This window comes from Silurus aristotelis (genome assembly GCF_946808225.1).
Source record: "Silurus aristotelis genome assembly, chromosome: 18".
In the NCBI taxonomy this organism is placed as follows: domain Eukaryota; kingdom Metazoa; phylum Chordata; class Actinopteri; order Siluriformes; family Siluridae; genus Silurus; species Silurus aristotelis.
In genome coordinates this window covers 1,894,455-1,919,369 of record NC_139591.1, presented here as the reverse complement: position 1 = coordinate 1,919,369, position 24,915 = coordinate 1,894,455, and the positions used below count along the sequence as shown (strand labels likewise).

Sequence of the window (24,915 nt, the reverse complement as noted above, 5' to 3'; positions counted from 1 at the left end):
AAAAACATTTCAGAAACCCAAATTCCTCCAGTAACCAATCAGCTATCAATCTGCACCTAAAGGCAATTTCTTTAATAGAGACATTTTACATATTAGTGATATCATGATTGTGCTAGATCTCTGAGTGTGTGATAGATAGGTCTGTCTGTCTGTCTGTCTGTCTGTCTGTCTGTCTGTCTGTCTGTCTGTCTGTCTGTCTGTCTGTCTGTCTGTCTGTCTGTCTGTCTGTCTGTCTATCTATCTATCTATCTATCTATCTATCTATCTATCTATCTATCTATCTATCTATCTATCTATCTATCAATCAAAAAAAAAGCACATGCCCACTCACGCCTCCAGGATACACTCTGTAGCTTAAACAGTAATATCAGAGATGGGATTTGAGTAGAAAAAAAAGTTATAAAGTAATATTTCATTTCCAAAAATTGAGAATTTTTGAGGTTTTAAATCTAGAAAGCTGTTTATTTTCGGTTCCATTTCCAAGCCCGAGTCTCAAATGACAAATGTTTTCAATCTTCCACGCAGAAAGTGTGTGTGTGTGTGTGTGTGTGTGTGTGTGACGTCACGAGCACACTCGGCGCTCTCCGGACTGCAGCGCTCCTTCTTCTTTTTTTTCCCCTCCTCCTGCTGCGTTCATCTAACGGAAAGGTGGATCAACATTTCCAGTCGCGTCCAACGCGCGTTATTCCCGTGGATGTAAAATGAACACACAGCACAATCGTGGACTTTACGGCGCAAGATCTTCTCCCACTCCTTGATCCTTAACTTTTGTTTTTTGTATTTTTTTTCTTTTTTCTTTAAGAAAATAAATAAATAAATAAATCTGATCCGAACTCAATCCTGGTTAGAGGAAAAAACTTTTGGAGCTATTCACAGGATCACACGGAACATTTTCTGGAAGTGTTCCACCAATTGTAAGTAACTCACTCTTTCACTCTTGGTGGGAATTTGGACAAAACAAAACTCTTTTTTCCCAGAATTGAAATAGAAAAAAGTATGTTATATGTTGCTTGTTGACTGCTTTAGGACACGTATGAATTGTGCGTAAAAGGTGAGTAATGGTCACTTAGGGGTATTTTTCTTAATAATGGAAGGGGGGGGGGGTATAAGAAAAATAGGGTTCATTAAGAAAATTAATGAAATGGAAGTAGTTTTACAACCTGGAAAAAAACATCAACATAAAAGATGTTCCAGGAACCCCCTCTTTTTTTGCTTTTATGGTGGGTGTAAAATCAAACGTGGAGGGTCCTAGGTAGTGGAGTCGAGTCCAACCTCTGGGCTGTGGTTGTGATAACGCGTGGCACAGGGGGAAGAGAGAGAGAGAGAGAGAGAGAGAGAGAGAGAGAGAGAGAGAGAGAGAGAGAGAGATGCAAGAGGAGGGAAAAGATTTTTATTTGTCCCACTCTTTTTGAACAGTGAAGATGTCACTTTTTTATCAATCACTAATAATTGCATGGTGATGTGAAGTCCTTGATATTCCTTCAGCTTGTACAGATAAAAAGAACCCACAGTTGACAGTGGGATGTGTTGGAAGGTTGGTTTGAGTGCTTGTGTTGCTGCTGTGCCTCACTCCAGATCTCCTGCAGTGTTCTTAATGAATAAAGGGCTTAGAGCAGAAGACAGACATCTACAAATGTGCTCCCCTGATAGACCAGACCAATTTACACCCAGGGACCTCTGACACCTCAAGTCCAATCAAACCAAACCAAGATCACACCTTCCTGCATAAAGCAACTGGGCTTGGAATTTGGAATCTACAGGACATTGCATTCATATTCCAGTTGTAAATCCTAATTACTGGGGTGTGAGGGAGGGCAGACTCGCATGGCGTGCTAGTACACTGAAACATGAGTGCTAGTTTTGGACCGAGCCCAGTGTACCCGCCTTGAATGGAGTAATGTAGCACACTTCTGGGTGGAGGACTGCACTCCTCATACAGACTCCAAATCCCACCAGAGACAAACTCATCCGCCTCATGCATACACCCAAACTCCTGCACTGCTCAGGGCCATGCTTTAAAATTTATCTATTTTGATATAAAACCTGGTGTTTGGTCAACATTTTTTTTATTTTGCATATATTATTATATATGTAATTCTTTATTTTAATATACTATTATTGCTATTATTAATTTATTGCTATTATTTTTTATTTTATTGCATTATATTTTGAACATCAAGCTTACTTCAGCACACTATTTGCTCCAGCTGGATGGAAGCCTTCCCCAGGCCACGACCGTACGTCAGTAGCAATGACGTCTCAGCAGCAGCAGCATGAAAGATGAAGCTGAAAACACACTTTATTTAACACGTATACATTACAGCACAGTAAAATTATTTTCATTGCATATCCCAGCTTGAAACCTGGGGTCAGAGCACATGGTCAGCCATGATGCAACATCCCTAGAGCACAGAAGGTTAAGGGCCATTCTCAAGGGCCAAGAGTGGCAGCTTGTCGATATCAGGGCTTTGAACCCCCGACCTTCTGATCACCATTCTCCCATTTTTGATAGTTTAACATTTTAAATTATAATTATGTAATTGTATAGTTATACTAATTTTAAAATATTGTTTAGTTTAAGGTTATTAGAATATATAATATATATGTATCACGTGCCATTTCGATAAAGGAGATGATTCATAGCACACTTTCAATGTTGCGTGTTCAGGTTTTGTAGTCTAAGATCAGTCACAGGCATCACTTGAATATTTAGAATATTACACAATCATTTAGTGTAATATTTTTTTATAATTCTTATTCGTCATGGATTTTATTTCCATGGAATTTAATACATATTTTCATCCTTTCTTTTGTTTACAAGGTATTGTGTGCAACATCAGCTGCTACTAAACGTACACTAAAAATCTACCAGGACTAGTAGACCATCCATGTCACCGGGTAGATGATCACGTTTAGGAGTATTTGGGACACAGATTCTAATTACGGATTCTGTTTGGGATCGACAGTAGGCGCATCGGGGCGAGGTATAATAATACACTAAATGAAGCTTTGATGGTCTCATTTGAAGCTTTGAAGGCAAAAGTGTGCCACCTGCTTCCCTGTTCCACCCACATGACCATGCCCATATATATTTGTAGTCTGTGAACATTATCCATGATTTCTTTTCTTTGCTTGTTGTCCTGTTTTTTTTTTTTTTTTAAATCATCTGTTCACAATACTAACTATAATTACATCAAGCCTAAGTTCTCCTTCAGCTTTAAAAGGAAGTGCATCATATCTCATCATCTTTTGATATATTGCAACACAGACAGCTCTTCCAATTAAACCCAGAGGCTCCAGTTCAGTTTTTAATCATGGTTCTTATTACGTAAAGAAATGTGAAATAAATAAAAAAATAAATAAATTAAGGCCAGACTACACTTCATTAGAGACTCTAAAACCCAAATCCTTTTACTTTACTTTACAAGTAGGCGGAGGACATAAGTGAAGGGCTGCAATTTTAATTTAGAAATGGCTAATGAGTAGATCTTTACGAGTACATAGTGATTTCAGGGTTTGTTTTTTTTATTTCTTCACTTTCCAGAAACATAGTGATTTCAGTGTGTGTGTGTGTGTGTGTTTGCAATTAAACAGAATTGTAAGGAGACGTCTGTAAACATTCCTCCCTTGTAAGTAAGCAACTTAAAGATATTCCCAGACATCACGTTGCATAGCTTGAGTTCGGATCGGATAACAAAGTACTTGGTTGCAGACTGGAATAAATCAAATGCACACTGATTATTTTTAAACCAAGGCTTAACTTGATGAGAAAATGGTCTCGGCGCTAGACTGAACACACACACACACCAACCCACACACACACACACATTTCTTTGTCACCTCCCAGGTTAGGTAGGGAACAGTTGTCCTGCCCTTCCTGTCCTGTGCTGACTGGAAATATTCAACTGTAAAATGTGTTTAGTGCCCTTCAATTAAAGGAGTGGTGCTTTCGATCTCAAAAAAAAAGTCCCTAAGGACGAGGCCAAGCTGTCGCAAACCTGCCGCAGTAAATGGTTTGTTCCATTGTGTGGTTATATGCTATGGGTGTGTGTGTGTATTGGCTAAATTTGGGTCCTTGTGCAGGAACTCCATACTGATAAATTGCTGATAAATGCAAATAGAATGAACTGTTATACTGCTGTTTTATGTAAATGACCCATCCTCAGTGTAACATCCTGTATGGGGTTTGAGATATGCAAGCCACATCCTGTAAATGACACTTCATCAGCTGCATTATATTTATATCATACGAGCAAAAGGACACATTTAGCAATGTGTCCTTTTTCTTCACTAATCCTGGGTAATGTTTAATTTGAAATATATATATATATATATATATATATATCCTTCACAATGACCTTAAATCATGTTGCAATGCGTTTATGCTCATTCGTGCTAAATTATTGCATGAGATCGAGTTGAATTTATTCTCAAAGGAAATCTTTTGCATGACTGGACATTCTATATCCTAATAGATGTGCTAGTTCAGTGGATAAGCCAATGGGCTTTGGGTCAGGAGGTCATGAGTTCAAATCCCTGTGCTGAGACTGCTGGGCCCTTGAGAAAGGCCCTTAACCCTCAACTGCTCTGGATAAGGGCGTCTGCCAAATACCATGAACGTTAATGGATGTATTGATTGTGAATGTCTATAATTTTAGGTTGTGCTACAATTCCTTGACATTTCAGGTTTGGTTGTGGATTAATGGTGTCACACTTGTCCATAACACCCATATGTGGTTGTTAAACATTCCACAGTGTGACTCGAAAGGATTTCTAAGGAGGCCTGGTGTGTGTGGTGTTCCAGGCCATTCTAAAGGTGTTTAGTTGGGTTGAGGTCCGGGCACTTAAAGGAAACTTGAGTTTTTCTTCCACTTATATAAACCATTCTAGACAATTGTGTGCTTCCAGCTTTGTTGAGACAGACGAGTGTGATGGGTAGTTGTTCACAAACTTTTGCCAAACAGTGTATTTTTCAAATCCTGTGTCAATTCTATTTTATTTTTAATTCTAAACCCATGACTGCTTCTCCAATCTCTTCTGTCAGTTCTATAGTTGAGCAGGCCACAGGCGCAATGGAGCTAAAGGCTCTTCATTTTGAATTTCTTGAGTGGTCATTATAAGAGCACTTCTCAGTGCATGGTCCATGTGGCGAGGAAAGAAAAGCCACATTGTAAAAGGCTCACACATGCTGCACATACACACTCATTTATTTGTATGGCAGATGTCAGTGGGTGGTTATCTGTCCAAAAGGCAATAAATAAAAGATAAAGACATATGCACGTTTCCTCAGTCATCCTTTTTTCTTTCTTTCTTTTTTAAATCAAGTTATTGAATGTGACTTTGTTACTTACTGATGCTGACTCTCACTTTTCATGTGACGTTGCGTGAACCCTTTCACAGCATGCATCAGTCTCTGTTGTCTAGTACTCGGGTTAGAGCTGTCAATAGAAAGGAATCCTGAACTGGCACGAATCAAGTCTTGAGTTTCTCAGTAACCTACGACATGCATAATTTCATAAGACATTTGAACATTTGCGGAAAGGAGCATTTCGTTTCAGTAAGTGATTTTAGGTCCTGCTTAAAACATCAGAAGCGTGTGGGTCTGCACGCCATATGTTTGTGTGTGTGTGTGTGTGTGTGTGTGTGTGTGTGTGTGTGTGTGTGTGTGTGTGTGTGTGTGTGTGTGTGTGTGTGGTTTCTTTGTGTTTTTTTTTTTGTTTTTTTTTGCTCACAAGTATATACAAGAATTATCCAAAGATGCTTCTTATCACTGCAAGGCTTCTCAGTTTCTCACCGGAAACCTGTGGTGTGGGGTTATTTCTCCTTTTTGTTTTGTATCTCTGTCGCTTCAGTGTCTGAGAAATATTATCAGATATAGGAATAATGAAACAGAGATGGTCAGGAGTGTTTAATTCCTTTTACATCCTCTACATCGGTCATCCAGGAATTACACATCTTCTATGTAATTAATGATGATGTACATTTAATTTGGTTAAATCACAGACCATTCTTTTATCACTTGCTATAAATAACTTTTATCCACCTCTTGCAGAATGCAGTGTGTGATGTTGTAAAGCAGAAGATACTGCTATAAAAACTAATCCACATCTGGCCAATCTGAATTAACAGCATCTTATTTCAGCGCTTGTATAATATATACTATACATATTTATTTCTTATTCTCTTTGATAGAACTAGGAAATACTGGAAATGTGTATGCAGTATTAAAAAAACAGGAAAAAACAAAACCTTCTGTAGGCGCAAATGTATTCAGTGTGACCTCCTCTTACACTTGAGCAACAGCAGGAACCTGATTCTCATAAACCTAAATGGATTGGAAACCTAATGAATGTTAAATTTATTCTACTGTTTCATGTCCAAATGACTGCTGTGGATAAAAGGTCTATTAGACCAGGTTTGTGCAGGACATGCTTGAGAGTTACATACACGTAATGAGCTAATAAAACCAACTTTCAGTGACATCATTCCGTTCAAAATGCTGATAAACATAAAATCCCACTATTGCATGAGCAACGCAGCTCTCGAAGGGAAATCAGCAAACAAACTGGATACTCAAGATGTGGTTTCAAGCTGTGTTGAAGAATCAGAGAGGTCAAAGGAAAGACTGGAAGGGCAAGAGAATCTGATGGAAAAAGTCAGAAGAAATACAGTAAGGCAGCTTCATAAAGATGTCAATTTGACCCTTGTGCAGTTATTCAGCGATGGTCTCTGTTAGAACGAAAGACCTTTTAGAAAGGATTGGATTGGAGATCAGTGGAAAAGAGACTCCAATTTTGAAATTTTTGGGTTCATTCGTCAACATGTGAGAAGAAGAGGTTGAGTAAGATGGAAGTATAAGCTCTTGCGGCCTTCAGGGGACCATGATGGAGGATCTGTCCTTTTGTGGAGCAACTTAAATCTAAAGAAGAACTCTGGGAAGTGCCAAAGGGAGGCCAGGCATAATATACTAGAAGATGACTTCAGAAAACTTCAGGACAGTCTCACAAAAAAGGGTTCAAGATGTGCTTAGGTTAAAAGGAGGTCAGACTCAATACTGACTTTTGCCTGTAGAAGCCATTTCCTATATTTGAAGATCTGATAGTATCTTAAAGAACCCGAAAAATATATGTCTGTCATTAAACGTTTTTTTATTTGAACAACTGCTCTCAGAGTTCTCTGTTGCTGTGTAGATACCATATCCTCCTGTTACTCATAATAAGTCAAAGGCCTGCTGTTGTGCTGGGAATTTCTTCTCCAGATACATTGCTGAGTAAGAGGTCATAATGGAAAGTGAGTGGCTGACATTCACACTTAGCAAACACTGAGTATGCAGAAAACAGGGGAGGGGAATGAAAAGCACTTCAGTGGTTTTGAAATAAACATGTGAATGTAGTGCTGGTCTTGGGTTTGACAGTTTTCTACTCGTTCTTGTACTAATCCCTTGTTCCTCTCAGTTTCAACAAACAAAAAAAAAAACTGCATGCAATGTTCCTTCTTTTCCTAATACATAAGCAGGCAGCATGTTTAAGTGATAAGGCAGTCTGAAAGAAAGCACACACGAGTGCTGATCAGGGGTCAGCTCAGATATCTGAAGTTACTTATCTGGGAAGGATCACGATCAGCCAGCCAAACTTCGGCATGGTTGACTTGATGAACAAGTTTGGATTTCTGGAAAAAGGGAATTCATGTGGATTTTCTTATTTACGCATATTCGAGATGTGCTTCCACATGATTCTGGGTGACGTCACAATATAGTATTAACATCACCATGAATAGGAATGATGGCGTTTTTAACCTCTGGATGCCTTGGAAAAACCATGGAGGTCTCATGGTTTATTACCATCCAACCATTTAAGTGATTTTTCCTCTCCATGTACCAGGTTCACAGATATAGAACACACTAGTAGTATAGATGACATAGATGACAGTTTGTGGGGCCCCTGAGCATAATGATGTTATAATAACCTCCATTCTTCTGGGCAAATGTTTCACTAGAATTTGGAGTGTGTTTATGAAGATTTGTGGAGATTAAATCGATCATGAGGGTGTTAGTAAAGTCAGGTAGTGATGTAGGTGAGGTTGAGGACGTCTATTTTAAGATAATCAAGATCTTCTAATCCAACCCATGTAGAGCTTATTTTCATGGAGCTGGCTTTGTCATGCTGGAACAGGTTTGGGTCTCATTGTTGAAATATTTATGCTACTGAATCCTCTAGAACTGTTGTTGAAGAACCACATACACCTGGGAAAGTCAGGTGACTCAATACTTTTGTCCACATAGTGTGTATTTTTTTTTTTTAAATTTATTTATTTTTTTTAAGTCTGCATATTATTCAGTTTTTGGTCAAAACCCAATTTTCCTTTAGTTTGTTTGTTTATGTGGCGGCTTTTCTTTTGACATTGTGCCACAATTCAATCACAGTGACAGCCGTTTTCCCAGGACCACCACACCAAGCATAAAGATGCTTTTGCAGTGCGCTTCTGTTCAGTTAGATAGATGTACTCTTTCTATTTCACTTGTGGAGCATAGGCACTGATGACATTTATCATCATCCCTTTAACTTCCAGCTTCACGTTCATCACCCTCTCTTCATCAGAAACTCTCTTCACCTCCACTACACTCTTACTGTACTCTTCCTTCAGAATCCCTCCTACACCATTTCTCTTTCCATCCACACCATGATGGAACAGTTTAAACACCTCCAATGTTCCTGGCCTTACTCCCTTTCCACTTGGTCTCCTGAACACACAACATATCTACCCTTCTCCTCTCCATCATATCAGCTCCCTCTCTCCCTTTACCAGTCATAGTACCAACATTTAAAGTACCAACCTGAACCTCCACTCTCCTCCACTTCTCTTTTCCCTGCTGTCTCTGTAGACGTCTTCCTCCTCTCCTTCTCCTCCTTTGCCCAGCAGTAGACCAAATTTACCCTTTTGGCTAACCTTAATGGCTTGGTTTTTGCTCTTATCTAGAGATGTGTGTCTTTCCAAATCATGTCCAATCAACAAACTTTCCACAGGTGGACTCTAAGCAAGGTGTAGAAACATCTCAGGAAAGATCCAGAGAAACAGGAGGCACCTGAGCTCATTTGTTAGTGTTGTTGCAAAGGGTCTGAATACTTATGTACAGATATTTCCAGAATTCTGTTTTCACTTTGTCATTATGCGGTAGATTAATGAAAAAGAATCCGATTCGAACGATTGAAGTATCAGGCTGCAACATGCACGGATGTACATATGTATGCATGTTTGTATGAGAAATACCTTCAGCTGTATATAGTGTAAACCAGCACTCTTTGAATTAGTGTGTAGAATAATACAGTCCTTGTTGAGCTTCATCGCTCGCTCTGTATTCCGAAACCTCCCAAACACACAGCGATGCCGTAATGTGTTCACATTTCAAACCGCTTCGATATGACGTACTTAATTAGCCTGACAAATTAAACACATATTTTTATTTGAAACTCACAAGCGTGCGGTGCCTCAGCAGGGCCGAGTTCGTGAAATGTGAACAATTTATTCATTGTGAAATGCTTTTCTGTTACTTTTTACTGGCTGTGCCCTGAACAATGGCCTCATTGTGTTCTCAGACAGGCAGCGCTGAAACGGATCGAGGCTTTGTGCCTTTTCTCACAACCTGACGAAGAACTCGTATTCTCGCAGAAGATGCCGATGCTCTGTGTTCGCGTGCCAACTCTGACTGCGCACTCTGACTTCACGTCGGTGTTGGGTTTCAGGGCACACTTATGTTTCTGACCCTGGAGTAAATTTGCCGGCCGAGGATTTGCTTAAATAGCTAACATACAACTGTATGAAGGTTGTTATTTTTAACAACGTGAACGGATAAGGGGAAGTAGATAATGGTTGCGTGATACGGAAACAATGTCATTTTGTAGCAGTGCTGATGTAGTGCCATTACAACAAGCCTCGAAGTATATTAGACTATTGATGTGACTCGGTCCGCCTGATTTTCACAAAATTACTTCCATTTGTTGGATCGCGTCAATGCAGTGATTCATCAGAACACGCAGGAACGCTCTGCGGTTTGCATCTGAGACTGTTCAGGAAATATCACGGCATTCCGTAACGCGTTCAGAAGTTGGCAACGTATCGCAATGATTATTAACAACGATCTTCTGCAGCCCTTTAGGTTCTATCTCTCGTTGTAGGTTTCACAATCGCTTGAAACCCTTCCATGCATTTCCAGTAAAGGGGGTTCTAATTCCATTATTCATGTCGATTTTAATAAAGCAGCTCATTTGTTATGTAAATGAAATGTCACTACGGTGACGTTGTTATTGTTATTGTTATTCCGAACGGGTGCGTGTACTCTTTCACAAAATGGAGGTTTGATTATTGTTGTTTCAAAATACAGGCAAGAGAATTGAAAAACCGGTCATGTTTTGATTTTTTGTTTCCTTTGTCAGAAGAAATACTTGAATGAAATGCAACTTGTGTTTCTTTTGTGTATTTGTAAAACCAAAATTCCTATTGTCAATCGTTTACAAAACTGTGGTTGTCGCTGGCAGGGCTGTATAATATTAGTTCAGCCAGTCAATGTGCCTGGACGTTTTGTAGCCAGATTTAGGTATTTCATTGTAACCATTATAGACAAGCGGATTATCCTCACATGCAAAGTCCTCCTGATATTCATAGTCCACCATATACAACTTTTCATTAGGCTTCATTTCAAAATGGCCAAAAATTAGGCTCTTAATGGGTTTAACACTGTATCTTTGGTCAGAAAGTCAAGTCAAATAAGCGTTTATTATACCGTGCAATACACAGTGAAACAAAAGAATATTCCCCCAGGACCAAGATGCAACATAATATTGCCTAATATTGTGTTGGTCCCCGTTTTTGCTGCTAAAACAGTCGTGACCCATCGATCATTAACATCATGAACTTCTTCAGCAGTTTGAGCTTCAGGAGCTCATCTGTTGGATCGGAACCACACGAACCAGCCTTCGCTCCTCACGTGCATCAATGAGCCTCGTCCGCCCACGACCCTGTCACCGGTTCACCACTGTTCCTTCCTTGGAGCACTTTTAATAGATACTGACCACTGCAGACCAGGAACATCCCACAAGAGACGCTCTGACCCAGTCGTCTAGACGTCACTAAACTTCTAACATCAATTTGGAGGACAAAATGTTTACTTGTTGCCTAATAAATAAATCCACCCACTAACATGTGCATGATCAAGAGATCATCAGTGTTTTTCACTTCGTTAATAATGTTATACCTGATCGGTGTACATTAACAAGTTCACATGTGCAATATTTAGTGCAAACATAAAGGGCCAACATAATAATACAAGGAGACAAGAAAAGTAAGCAGGAATTAAACCAATGCACTCCTGAGAGCTCCTGTGCCACTATTTGCTGCAGTGAGGTGTTTGGGGGGAACATCAGAACCAGGGAAATTCTTTTCTTTTTGTAGGCAGAACTAAAATCATGATAGTGTTTTGAATGTTTGCTGTGAAATTCAACACAAATTCACCAAACTCCTCATTTTTATTTCATCAGCATGGTCAGTTGTTGCTTTTGCTCAGGAGTGTATATGTTTTAAAGCTAGCTCAGCTAAACTAAAACCAGCTATAGGTCATATGCCTCATAGCAATAATAAAAACCCATCTTGATCTAGCGTTATCACTCTGATGTGCAGGCTGGATGGAATTTCCTTGCGTCTATTTAACCATAGAGGATGGGAGCTCTGATAATGCTAAAGCCGTGGTTTTCCGCAGTGCCGGGTGGTCTGAGTGTTGGAGCGTGATGGAGATGTAGGAGTGTGTGTGTGTGTGTGTGTGTGTGTGTGTGTGTGTGTGTGTGTGTGTGTGTGTGTGTGTGTGTGGGAGTCATGGATATACAGAGACTTACTCTTTCTCCTAGCATTTATTTCGAAGGCAGAACGAAGTTCACAGACTTGAGAGCACAGACCATGTTCTGTTTGGTGCTTTCAGCTTAATAAAATCACAGCCTGAGGCTATATGATAAAACATGCATACAATACAAGCATCTGTTCTTTTGGCACAACTGATGCTACAGCAGGAGAGGAGAGAAGGTTATTCACTTTCACTCGAAATTTCAGTTCCAACGAGCTGATGACAGACAGCTAGCAAAATGTACAACATCTGATGTTGTTGTGTAGTCGTTACATTGAGCTAAAACAAAGGATATTCACGTATTTAGTGTGAATTTGTGGCTATAAGGAACATCTCCAGTGCACCTATATGCCTTGATAATGGTTCTCTGGTTGATGTACTGTATACCCCAAAGGATGTGGACACCCTTGCACATACACACCCTTACTCTATTCTTCTCCAAGTTTAAAGCTTATACGAGTTGGTATCAAAAAGTTTGGGGATTCGCTCTGTTTACAAGAACCCGCTTTATTTATCTACGTTTATCACCTTCAAAATAGTCTCCTTGATCAGCAATACAGCGCTCCCAGCATTCCTGCCACTTCTGGAATGCGTCCTGTAAGTCTTCTTTTCAAAGTGTTTCCAAGCGCCTTCTGCAATTCGTGCTGGATCTCTGCAAAGGTGTCAAAATGCAGAACTTTGAGCTGAATCTTCATCTTCAGGAAGTCCGTAGGAGCCAAATCTGGCGAGTAGGGTGGGTGTGGCGGAAGTGAGATCACAATGTTGTGAAAGGGTGCGCACGTGGTCAGATCTGCACCAGTCACACTGCTCGCGATGTACACTGGACAATGTCTTTTGGCACACTGACATTATGAAGATCGGTGCTCCCTGTGACTGTGCGTGCAGCTTTGTGCTGCCATCTGTTGGTTTGTTACGAACGTGTCTCTAAACGTTTTGATACCACCTCATACAACAAGACAATTGTATTCAAAATAAGAAACTCAGAACCTTAGATCTGTTTCACCATGACCATGTCAAGTGACCTCCATGAAGATATACTTGCCAGGCTTGGAATGGAACAACATAGGTGCCCTGACTTTTTTACGATGACTGCGCCCCAGGCCTCCTCAACCTCACCCATCACCTATCAGCATCTGACTTTACTAACACACTTGTGGCTGAATGAATCTCCACAAAGAGTGGAGGTTTGTATCACAGCAAAAAAAGGGAATGCATCTGGAAGTAATTCTTTAAGTTGAATGACCAGGTGTCCACATACTTTTGGCACCATTGTGTAAATCATTTCCTATTCTTCTTCAGAGACTTTTTAAATGCTAGTCTTAAAAGATCTCAAAAAAGAGACCCTGGGGGAGCCATGTGATGCTTCAATGACATAAGCACATTTCCTGTGTGGGGTGTTTTGGAAAAGAGAATCAGACCATTTAAACAAGTCCCTGCAACGATGTGAAAAACACATGGTTTCAAAACACCGGCAGAACAAAGCGACAGCGCGTTTCTGCGAGCCACTGCATTTTTCTCCTCGCTTGTTTATTGCTGTTTGTTTGGTTAGCCATCGCTTTCGTTATTTTCTCAATTATAGAACGAACCACTAGGAACGTTTGACCGGATGCCAAAATGTTTTGTTTCTGTTTAATTTCCATCTCAGTTCATCTCACAAGCCAGAGTTCAACAGTGTTTGTTTGCGGTCGCTGTAGATGCTGAATAATGCAAGCCTTGTTGAAATGCTCAACCGTACTCCAGTGTCTTTCAGAATGTTTTTTTTTTTTTTCGACTGTACACTGTAAGCATGAATGCAAAAATGTAAAAAAGCTTCATTTATTATTCGTGAATAGAAGATGCAGTTTTTAACACGCAGCTCTTTATAGGACCTTCTATATGATCTTCCTGTGAAACCAACATTGGTGCTTCAGAGTGTTGTGGACACAAACAGTGTGGTTTTATATATATATATATATATATATATATATATATATTATACTGATCAGGCATAACATTATGACCACCTACCTAATATGGTGTTAGCCCTCTTTTTGCTACCAAAACAGTTTTAACCCATCGAGCATCACCAGCATGAACTTCTTCAGCAGTTTGAGCTACAGGAGCTCGTCTGTTGGATCAGAACCACACGGACCAGCCTTCGCTCTTCACGTGCATCAATGAGACTCCGTCGCCGGTTCCCCACTGTTCCTTCCTTGGAGCACTTTTGATAGATTCTGACCACTGCAGACCAGGAACATCCCACAAGAGCTGCAGTTTTGGAGACGCTCTGACCCAGACGTCTAGACGTCTAGACGTCACAATTTGTCAAACTCGCTCAAATCCTTACACTCGTCCATTTTTCCTGCCTATTTTTCTTACATCAGCTTTGAGTACAAAATGTTTACTTGCTGCCTAATAAATAAATCCACCCACTAACAGGTGCCATGATAAAAAGATCATCAGTGTTCTACACTTCACCACTCATAACGTTATAATGCCATAATGTTATTACCTGCTCGGTAATAATTTATTGTGCTGTGAAATGGATATTATTGTGTGTGCATTTTATTCCTTCTACATAATATGTGATATCTTACCAATTGAGCCATCAATACTTGATTCACAAAATGTGACTATAAATAGTCTGGATACTAAGTCTGATTTTTTTTCTTCTTTCAGAACATTCAAGATGGATGGACAGTGTTACTACAACGAAACCATCGCCTTCTTTTACAACGCAAGCAAGAAGCACCTGGCTACGGAGTGGAATACAGTCAGTAAACTGGTGATGGGACTTGGGCTTACAGTATGTATCTTTATCATGCTTGCCAACTTGCTGGTCATGGTGGCCATTTACATCAACCGCAGATTTCATTTTCCAATCTATTATCTCATGGCTAACCTAGCAGCAGCGGACTTTTTTGCCGGACTGGCTTATTTCTACCTGATGTTTAACACTGGGCCCAACACGCGCCGGCTAACCGTTAGCACGTGGTTACTACGCCAGGGGCTCATCGACACGAGCCTAACAGCATCCGTAGCCAACTTGCTAGCCATCGCCATCGAGCGTCACATCACCGTCTTCCGCATGCAGCTCCACACCCGCATGAGTAACCGCCGTGTGGTCGTGGTCATCGTCATCATCTGGACTATGTCGATCGTTATGGGTGCTATCCCTAGCGTGGGCTGGAACTGTATCTGCGCCATCAAAACCTGCTCCAACATGGCGCCACTCTACAGCAACTCCTACCTTGTCTTTTGGGCCATCTTCAACCTTGTGACCTTCGTGGTCATGGTGGTGCTTTATGCCCACATATTCATGTACGTTCGCCAGCGCACCATGAGAATGTCACGTCACAGCTCGGGTCAGCGGCGCAACAGGGACACCATGATGAGCTTGCTGAAGACGGTGGTCATTGTTCTTGGTAAGTGGCTCTCTTCACCGAACAGTTCTGAGGGTTTTGATTTGCGGAAGGTTGCCAAATGTTCAATTATCAGGTGTTAAATTTTTGCTTAGTGTATGCAGTTGTAGAAGTTTTCGACCATCTAATTTATATAAAACCCCATACAATCCGCAGATTTTGTCCCAGTTTTATGAGAGGATTTCCCTGCATATGAAGTTTCATCTTCTTTCGGTAGCTTGTATTACGTCTGTATTCTCTATATTTTCTAACTATATAACTGCAACATAATTCAAGATTATTATATTATCATTATATTATTATCAAGATCCCCACATCTTTATTAACCAGATCAGATCATTTATCCAAATTATTATCAAGATTACCACATCAGTGTAATAAACATGGTAATTATACTCTTGATGTAATGCTCCTTTTTTAACTAGACGAGTTCAAGCTAACAAATGTGACGGTACTAAACAAGAGATTTGCAAAACCCAAGCCAAAACAAAAACCTATAGAAATCTTGATTGCTTTCTTAGATGCATTCGGAATGCTAATTGTGGTGCTAATCACTTGGACATTGCTTCCATGCTAGCTAGCTTTCATGACTAACAAGCTGAAAGGCTGAAAAAGCACAGAAATTGAAGCATAACAGTATTTTCTGATATTCATCATACAATATAACAAATGTACATATCCAGGTGTGATAAAGAGGGATTTGTCCATGTTTAAATCCCAGTCCGGTGAGTTCATCCTGGATCAACAAAAATCCAAAACAAAAGTTTGCTCAATCAGATTTTTTCCATAAAGGACCTTCTGTATAATCACGGCAATAATATCAGCTTTGTGGATCCATGGCTTTGTGTATGTGTGATGCTATCATCACAATGACATAGAGATTTGTCCTTGGGTTGCCTTTATCGTCCTTTATATTTTTTTCTGAACGGTTCACTCGGTTTTATTCCTTATATTTTTTAAATACAAAATAACACAAACGTTATAATATTATAAATATATATATATAAAAGTATATATTTTGGGATGGTATTACATATATATCATTTTTGTATGAATTGTTTTTATAATTTTTTTTAACTTTTTTTCAGACAAAAAGGATTAAAGTAGAATTGATATTCTTGATACCAAAAAAAAAAATGCATTGGTTGTTTTTAAAGTACTGATTATCTGAATTGTAAATAACAAATTAAGTTGATCGAATAATTAATTTAAATTAAATTGCAGACCATAAACTAGGGATTGCTTCAGCAAAGTTTTGTTTGTTTCTATTAGATTTCATTGAATGCTTCTTAAGCTTCTTTAAAAAAAAAAAAAAACACACTGCTTCCATTTTTTTTTCCTTTTTTTTTTTTTTTTTTTTTTTTTTTTGCCGTATATGCTTCAAAACGGTATGTTATCTTTTTGCACAGTGGTGCCAGCTCTTGAGTGATGGAACAATGCAGCCGTTGAGTGGTATACAGCTCAGGGTTTGTGGTCTCGCTCTTGTCGCCAGTTCCAGTGTTTGCCTTGCACTGTGTCAGCGTCATGCCTCGCCGCTTTCCCCCAGCCAAACTTAGAGAAAGAACCCCAGTCAGGGGCACAGAGACCCGGAGCCAGCAGGAAACAGAGATGTTGTTGTTTAAAAACCTATAGGGCTCGATGTGAGGCTCTGGGGAAAGTACAGCGTGCTGGAGCAGGACAGGAACAGATACGGTTCTTAGGTAGTGCTGGCACTCCACAGATAAGAGAGCTCTAATACTATTATAATGCTGTGTGTGTGTGTGTGGCTCAGAGCCATAAGAATGTCCTGTAGATGCGAAATGAAAGCCCGTGAAGGTAGAGAACGGTCAGCCATTCTTCATTCAACTCCTATCAGCGCAGCTAATTACCACATTTCAGCTGCTTCAAAGTCTCGCATTTCTCAAGCACGAGGCGATCTTTAGAAGTCCTCGAGATTCTCAACACTGAAGTATAATATTACGTAGACTGCTATCAGGACTGCCACGTTCCTTTAAAAGTAACATTTAATATCTGCGTAAAATTTTTCTCTACCTGTAATTGCATACTCCCACTGACGACATCGGCGTCGTTATGCTTCCATTTGCCTTGAAACTGAAACTTTTCTTAAGTAAACGAAATTGTGAGCTGTTTCACTTTCACAAGCATTGATTCAATCAGCATCAATCTATAGAACCAGTTCAGCTACTTGCATGTGTTTTGAACAGGAGGGAAGAAACCAGAGAATCCATGCAAGAGATTATGTGACGCTCCAGAAAGACAGAAACCCACTTGTTTATTTATTAAAAATAGATTTGGGGGTTTTTGCATGTTTTTTTTCTCCTTGGCCCTCCAGGATCCAGGTTAAAGGGTTTATAGGAATTTATTTATTTATTAATATTTTTATATTTTTGTATATATATATTTTTTAAAAACTTTTAGAAATGTATCCAAAATAGTTATTGATTTATTTATCTTACTTATTTACTTACTTATTTATTTATCACTTACCCATTTGTTTATTTATGTAATTTATTTATTCATTCACTTGATTATTCATTCATTCATTCATTCATTCATTCATGTATTTATTTATATATTTGCATACTCTGGTACTTACTTAATTACTTTAGTTGTTTGTTTATCATTTTGCATTCCGATAAATGTGTGTGTTCTAGTCCTGTTTGTGTCCTGGTTCAGAGTTTCCCCACAAATCAACACTATTTTCTGGTACATAAATGGGGCACGTGGCTTATTTGATCTGCATCAGGCATCTGAATGACCTTATATTATTAGACAATTTTATATAATATATTATATTATTATAGGGAAGTGGAAGTTCTGGTCAGAAGGCCATGAGTTTAATCCCTTCACTACTAAGTTGCCCCTGTTGGGCCCTTGAGCAAGGCCCTTAATCTTCAGCTGCTCAGTGTATGAATGAGATACTTGTAAGTCGCTCTGGAGAAGGGCATCTACCAAATGCCGTAAATGTACCTGTCGAACCATCATGGGTGATGTGGTTGGATTCATTTCGATTTCATACAGATGAATTATTATTATTTTTATTTCAAAGTAATCGATATTTTCTACGTGTACATAAATGAGCACATGGATCATTTGATCTGCATCAGAAGATTAGGAGGAAGAGAAATTTGATTGAAATTTATCATGAGAGGCGTAATAGTAATCTATAGTGACAGAATGTGTTATTGTTAAAGTCCATACTATAATTGGTATGACTGGAAACGTCATGGTCAAGACATCACGTGACAGCAGAGAAGTGATGCACTTCACCCCTCTGAAGTGTAAAGTGCTTTTCCAAGCCCCGGGGTAAACAAATCATAAACCCATTAGCTAGTAAAATCTGTGCTTCTAGATTGTACGTTTTTGTTGCCCAGAAACCATTTACATTCACAGCATTTAGCAGAAGCCCTTATCCAGAGTGACTTACAATTATCTTATTCATACAGCTGAGCAAGGCCCACCAGGGCAGCTTAGTGGTGCTGGGATTTAAACTCATGACATTCTAATCAGAAGTTCAACATTTTAACTCTGAGCGCTCCAGAATGGGTTTGACTGACTGTCTATATGAAAAAAGTAGTGGCTCATCATAATGTAATTAATATCAGGAAACTCTGTGTGAAAATGTGGTTAAAATCATATTAAATAATATTGAGAAAAATATAAGACATGCTTTTAAACTGAAACAAAAATGAATACTCTGCAGAAATAAAAATGGCATCAGTGATTCGCCTCTAGAGGCCTTTCTTTTACTGTATAACGCAACCCGGAAAAACTATCTGTATGAATTTTTGTCGACAGCCGATAGTTCCAGCAAACAGCTATCAGTACCGAATAATAAGTACTGAAAGATAAGGGTGTCTGTCTGCCAAATCTTGAGCCTGCTATAAGAAAAAAGAATAAATAAAAAAAATGTGTGTGATGAAGTTCCTGTTTCCAAGTGATGTGGTTGGATATTTGTAGTTTTCATATAGATAAACTCATGTGAATGGTGTCAATACCATGAACATAAACCGTTTCATCTTCCTTTTTTTCATCTGCATTTTAATTTATTTACTTTCCAACTGCTCTCGTGTAATAAATGCTCTGCAATAATCCCAGATCACTCGGAGTGTTTGAAGTCTGGTCTTGACTTCTGTATGTAAACCCTGAGCGATGCCTCTAGAAAGACAATAAAGTCTCAAAGGGCAACAAATGGCTGACCTTTTGCTAAGTACTTTCACAGGAATCTCAGCCTCGGTGACACCTCATTGTGCCCTCCCACTGATCTGCCCCCCCTCACGTCCCTCAATACACGTCTGCGTATTTCTGAGAAATGCTGACGGATCTTAAATCATATCACGTCCCTCTTTGATCTCTTATAACCACGACGAGGATCTTGACAGTTCTAGGGCTTTGGCTTGTACTGAAACCTGAAAGCACACGGCCGTCTGCGTGAGCTACAGCACATGATTTCGACGAGTCCTGCTTTGTAGTGTGTGAGTGGTTTATTTCTAAATTCCACAAGGACTATAAAGAATAATGGATCATTTCGTTCTTCTGATCCTGATGAAAGGTTACACTCCATATCTGTACATACATATGCTGTGGACTAATCTATTCATAATATCTAAGCAAATGCACCAGCAAGTTTATATGTGACGGCTTTCAGACTTATTACCACACATCTTTCTAAGAAGAGGTACCAGAGGAGAGGTGGCAGTTTAGTGGATAATGCTCTTGGGTATTGATCGGAAGGAAGGGGTTTGAACCCTGGTAACGCAAATCGGTAACGACTCTACCCTCTATGCCCCAGGGGGGCTGTAACATGGCTGGCTTTAGCTGCCTAACATCGATGGGATATGCGAAGAAACATGTGACAAGTAAAACGCATCTTTCTTCCTACTGTTGAAAACCTTTGATGCTGCTTCGCGTGAGGTAACAAGAAAGCCCTGAGAGCAGCCCCAGTCATGAACACCAGAAACTTCACCAACTTTAAAATACAACCATAAACCTCCCTCTGAGATTCAGCAAATCCCTTCTACACTTGGGTTTGTTTTTCAGATTGACAAGCCTTTGGGAAAGATTACAAAAGCAGGTGTTTTGCTCAGATTCCAAACTGCAAACATCTTCATGACTTCATTCATTACACAGGCTACAGTCCTGGGACTTTTTTTGACACAGTATGTTTAATCAAATAGGATTCTGCTTGGGTTCTAGCTTATTGAGTTGTCCCATTATAATGCCAGGGCTCCCAGCTTGCATCAACACAATCAGTGTTAAAAAAAAGTGTGTCTCTTTTTGCAATTCTTTAACTCTCACACGAAACTTAACGATGCCTTTTGAGTCGACTTTCGAGCCTCGTAAAGACCGGATTTCCCACCGCACCAAAAATCGCACCTGTATTTTATAGCATAGTATCATCGTTACTGTAGCCCTTCCATTTGTTCTTACAGATGTTATACCTTTACTAGCTGTGCATTCTGAGGTTTGTGCAGAGGTTTTCTGCAGTTTGTACAGCTTTGTGTGAAGCTTCATTGGTCTTGAGGGAATGACATTTTATTCTGCTATTACTGGTGCATATGGCAAGGAAGTGGCCTAGGAAGCTTTGTACTGGAAAACAGGACCTTATTTATGTGTGTCAAGGATCATGGAACATTACAGCATGAACCATGAAAGAACTAGCATTCAGCAGAGCAGTATATCAAGTCGGAAATTTCTAGCCAGAATTATATGAGGCCTGAACAGCAAAGTCATTGTGTAAACACGTACAAGTCTTGCTTGGTGTCAATGCAAAGTTTGAGAAGTTCCCAACATTCCAAATATATAAATCTATTCTCAGTTCGGAAGTGGAAAAGATCAAACCAACTTCTCCTGATCTAAATAACACATTCACAGACAGTTTACTCTGCTTTCTAGCCAAACGATCATGTGTTATTGCGTGGGGAACTCATTTCAGGATCACTGGAATTAGTTTTAGCTAATTTACTTCATTAAGGTTTAGCTTGGAGCGTCGGAGAATATTTGATTTATGAAGTCCAACCAATGAGCGCAAAACACATCGCTTACAACGATCCCAATTACTAAACAGCAGGAAATCCAATTTACTCCAACAACATGCACCATTACATCTGTCCTCCTAGCATTTCCTGTTCTAATCATATTTCAAATGAACAGGTTAGTGTTATTACAGCAGAGTAACATTCCGGGTAACTTATTACTTGAACACATGAGGTGCTGAAAGATACTAATAGATCATCCGATTGATGCACGGTGTTCTAATCACTAAGCAGTAGTACTTACAATATTTTAAAATAGTTTAGAAATCCACCGCGTCTCTCAAACAAACAGAGAATTTACTCCGACGTTATTCAGTATATTATTTACTGCATGTATTTAAAAACACAGTGAATGGATTTTCTTAGTGCACAAGCTGTGGTGGAGAAATAAAAACCTTTAAGTCTCAAAAGCAACCACCCAACCCCTGTAGATTGTAGTTCCTTTCCCATTGAGCGTGTTCCTAAAGAGCGAAACGTGGCCAAGTCATCTGCCCGGTGCAGTTTATCTAACTTTCGAGAGCCGCCACATAACTTTCAAGTGATGTAAAGTACGCAAGAACAGCTGTGTTCTCTAAAAGAAAACCAGGCGTTTGTGAATATCACTCTAGATTACAAAAAAAAAACATCTTTAGCCAAATTTTTTTCCTGAGAAATGGCAGCTGACGGTGTCATCGGGTCGTTAAACGTGTTCCTGAGCTTATATTGATACAGAGTTGCGAAGATTAGAGAACGTGAGTGACGTGATGAAGTATTGCCAGAAATATTCGACCTCAGGACGTTTAAACCCTGGCGAACGTGCCTTCCTGTTCAGTTCGTTAAAAGGTCATAGAAAACAACCCCACAATTCTCCAAATATTTGCTATGAATAGCAGTTATTCCTAGTAATATGACAGAAAGTGGTAGTTTCGTGACGGGAGGAAACAAGGACTAGGATGTAGTAGATGTCAGATGAATTGATGCCTAATGCCCTTAAAATATTTTTGATAAACGAATCATGTTTAACATGTACATTGATGCAAAAATAGAAAAAAAGAAAGAAATGCTTGCTATTAATGCTATGAACTCCATTCTCTTCCCCAGGTGCTTTCATTGTGTGCTGGACGCCTGGTTTAGTTCTCCTGTTGCTTGACGTTTTCTGTGAAGAATGCAACGTGCTGGCTTTCGAGAAGTTCTTCCTCCTCTTAGCCGAGTTTAACTCGGCCATGAACCCGATCATCTACTCCTACCGGGACAAGGAGATGAGCGTTACATTCAAGCAGATCCTGTGCTGCCAGCGGCAGGAGAACATAAACGGTACCGTGGAGGGTTCAGACCGCTCGGCTTCCTCGCTCAACCACACTGTCCTATCTCCACACAATAATGACCACTCAGTGGTCTGAACACAGCAGAGGAACGCAGAGGCACTACCGGGACTTGAACGAAGCTCCTTGCCAAGTGGCAGAGCTACACAAGTGGCATTTGCATGACCAAAAAAAAACACTATTTTTCTGTTGAGGGTTTTGTTCATGAGTTCTATTTTTTGGTGACGCTATATTTAGTATTTAATGAGTGATTTTCAGCGCAAACTGGTTTTTGACGATTTTCCAAAAGTGGTAATTGTTAGTTCCAGTATTCACAAGTTTCATTTTTTATACTACCCATTAAGTCTTGGGTGTGCTCAGTATTATTAAAAAGAAATCCTATTAACCTTTATGCTTAGGCTTTTGCACTATAGAGGTAAGCAGTGCACTCTTGAGACCACTGATTAATGGCACAGTCTGTCGCCAGCAAACCTGAAGACGATGTGTATCTCATTAGGTCTGTGGCATCACCTAATTATTACTACACTTGTACACGGATTACAAGGATATATGCTAAGGACATCTAGGATAGAAAAAAGAACAATGGTATTAAAAAAAAAAAAAAAACGTTCCGACACGTACGTCGATATAAATAACTTGAATCGCCTAAAGCTTGTGTGGCACGGTGGAGCGACAGCATCAGAGCGTGAACTTTTTTCACCATGTTAGTGTCATTCAGATCTGATTTTGGTAGCTCTTTATGTTTTGTATTGTATTTTTATATGATTTTTTTTTTTTTTTTTTTTTAAACAAAACAACGACCACTTACGTATATGAGCCATTTCTTTTCAGGGAATCCAAATCATGGACTGTCACCACATTATAAAGTGCCCTTATATATACATCCATGTATATGTGTGTGTGGACTATATGGACAAAAGGATTAAAACACCTGCCTTTTCCAGCCATATGTGGTTCTTCTCCAAACTGTTAACAATATCGGAGGCACACAATGGTATAAGACGTCTTTGGAGGTTGTAGCATGAAATGTCTCTTTTCACTTCAATTAGAAGACCCAAACCTGCCCAAATGCACAAAGCCAGCTGCATGAAGATATAAATGCATGTGCTTTATATGGGTGGGAAGATGTGGAAGCTCTTTTATTAAAGAGCTCCAACCCTGTGAACACCTTTGGGATGAATGTGAATACTGACTGCACCCCCCCAATGCCTCCTCCTCCTCCTCCTCCTCCTCCTCCTCACCTACAGAACAAATCTCAACAAAATCTTTTACAATATCTTCCCATATATGAGAAGTGGAGCTTATTATAACAGCAAATGGGTCTAAATGTGGAATAGCTTTAAAAGCAAATACTAATCATATGGTCAGGTGTCCACACACACACACACACACACACACACACACACACACACACACACACACACAAACGCCAACTCATGTAAACCATCCTCAAGAAATTGGATTGTTTTTTCCTGATACAATATAAACTGTCACAGCGAAGCAGATATTCTGAAATCCTTGTTCATGGTCTCATATGTGTGACATTATTAATGTCCAGGCAGCCAAGTCGTAAGCGCCATGAAATGTATCTTGTGACACGAACGTAAGAGAATTTACATGATCAGTGTATGTTGGTCTGTATGTACAGTATGTATATAAAATATGTATATATTCAATGTTAGTCAAAAAGGGAATCTTTATTTTTAAGAATTATTATTATTTTTTTTTTTTTTTGCTCTCAGTTGTATCCTGCATAACACTTAAATTATTTTTTCAATCTTTAACTAATATGCAAACGTTTAGTATTTCCCATAAAATTACTCATACATTTTAGACCTTCTTATTGGGGGGGTCGGGGGGGGGGGGGTGCATCTTTTGTGCAAATGGTTTTGAAGACAGTGGATACTAACATTGCTAATAAATATAACAGCAGCAATTCATGCAAATGTGTGCCCATTAAGTGTTATGATCGATTATTCCTCTTGGATGAAGCACGCCATTCAGCCGGAATATCGCCTAGGAATGGGTCCTCGTATCTAACCGGACCACAATACTGTTCGCAATAAACTTCAGTCTTGGAGAGTTGGTTTGTTTCCCTCCATTTTTATGAGTTTCCCAAAAACATACGATTTCCATGATGTTTATTTCACTGATTTTAATATTGATGTAATATGATGATCTTTTTCTCCCATACTCATGCCTAAATTCTGTAGGGTTTGTCACCTAAACTCGCTATAATTCAGTCTGACGGACCTTTTTTTTTTAAATAAACTTGTATGATATCAGGACAA

At 39.4% G+C, this 24,915-nt stretch overlaps 1 protein-coding gene across 1 annotated transcript; it reads left to right on the top strand.

Moving 5' to 3' along the window:
- The first annotated feature begins 542 nt into the window (after positions 1 to 542).
- On the top strand, positions 543 to 24,915 carry lpar1 (lysophosphatidic acid receptor 1). The gene is made up of 3 exons (XM_083568007.1): positions 543 to 914; positions 14,546 to 15,291; positions 22,404 to 24,915. Exons 2-3 carry the CDS (start codon positions 14,556 to 14,558, stop codon positions 22,700 to 22,702), a joined length of 1,035 nt encoding a protein of 344 aa, XP_083424133.1. The 5' UTR covers positions 543 to 914; positions 14,546 to 14,555; the 3' UTR covers positions 22,703 to 24,915.

What these genes read in the sequence shown, in the direction of transcription:
- lpar1 (XM_083568007.1), top strand. Translation starts at nt 14,556, where the DNA reads ATGGATGGACAGTGTTACTACAACGAAACCATCGCCTTCTTTTACAAC. An exon ending in GACGGTGGTCATTGTTCTTG is followed by an intron (nt 15,292 to 22,403) that starts GTAAGTGGCTCT and finishes TCTCTTCCCCAG; the next exon opens with GTGCTTTCATTGTGTGCTGG.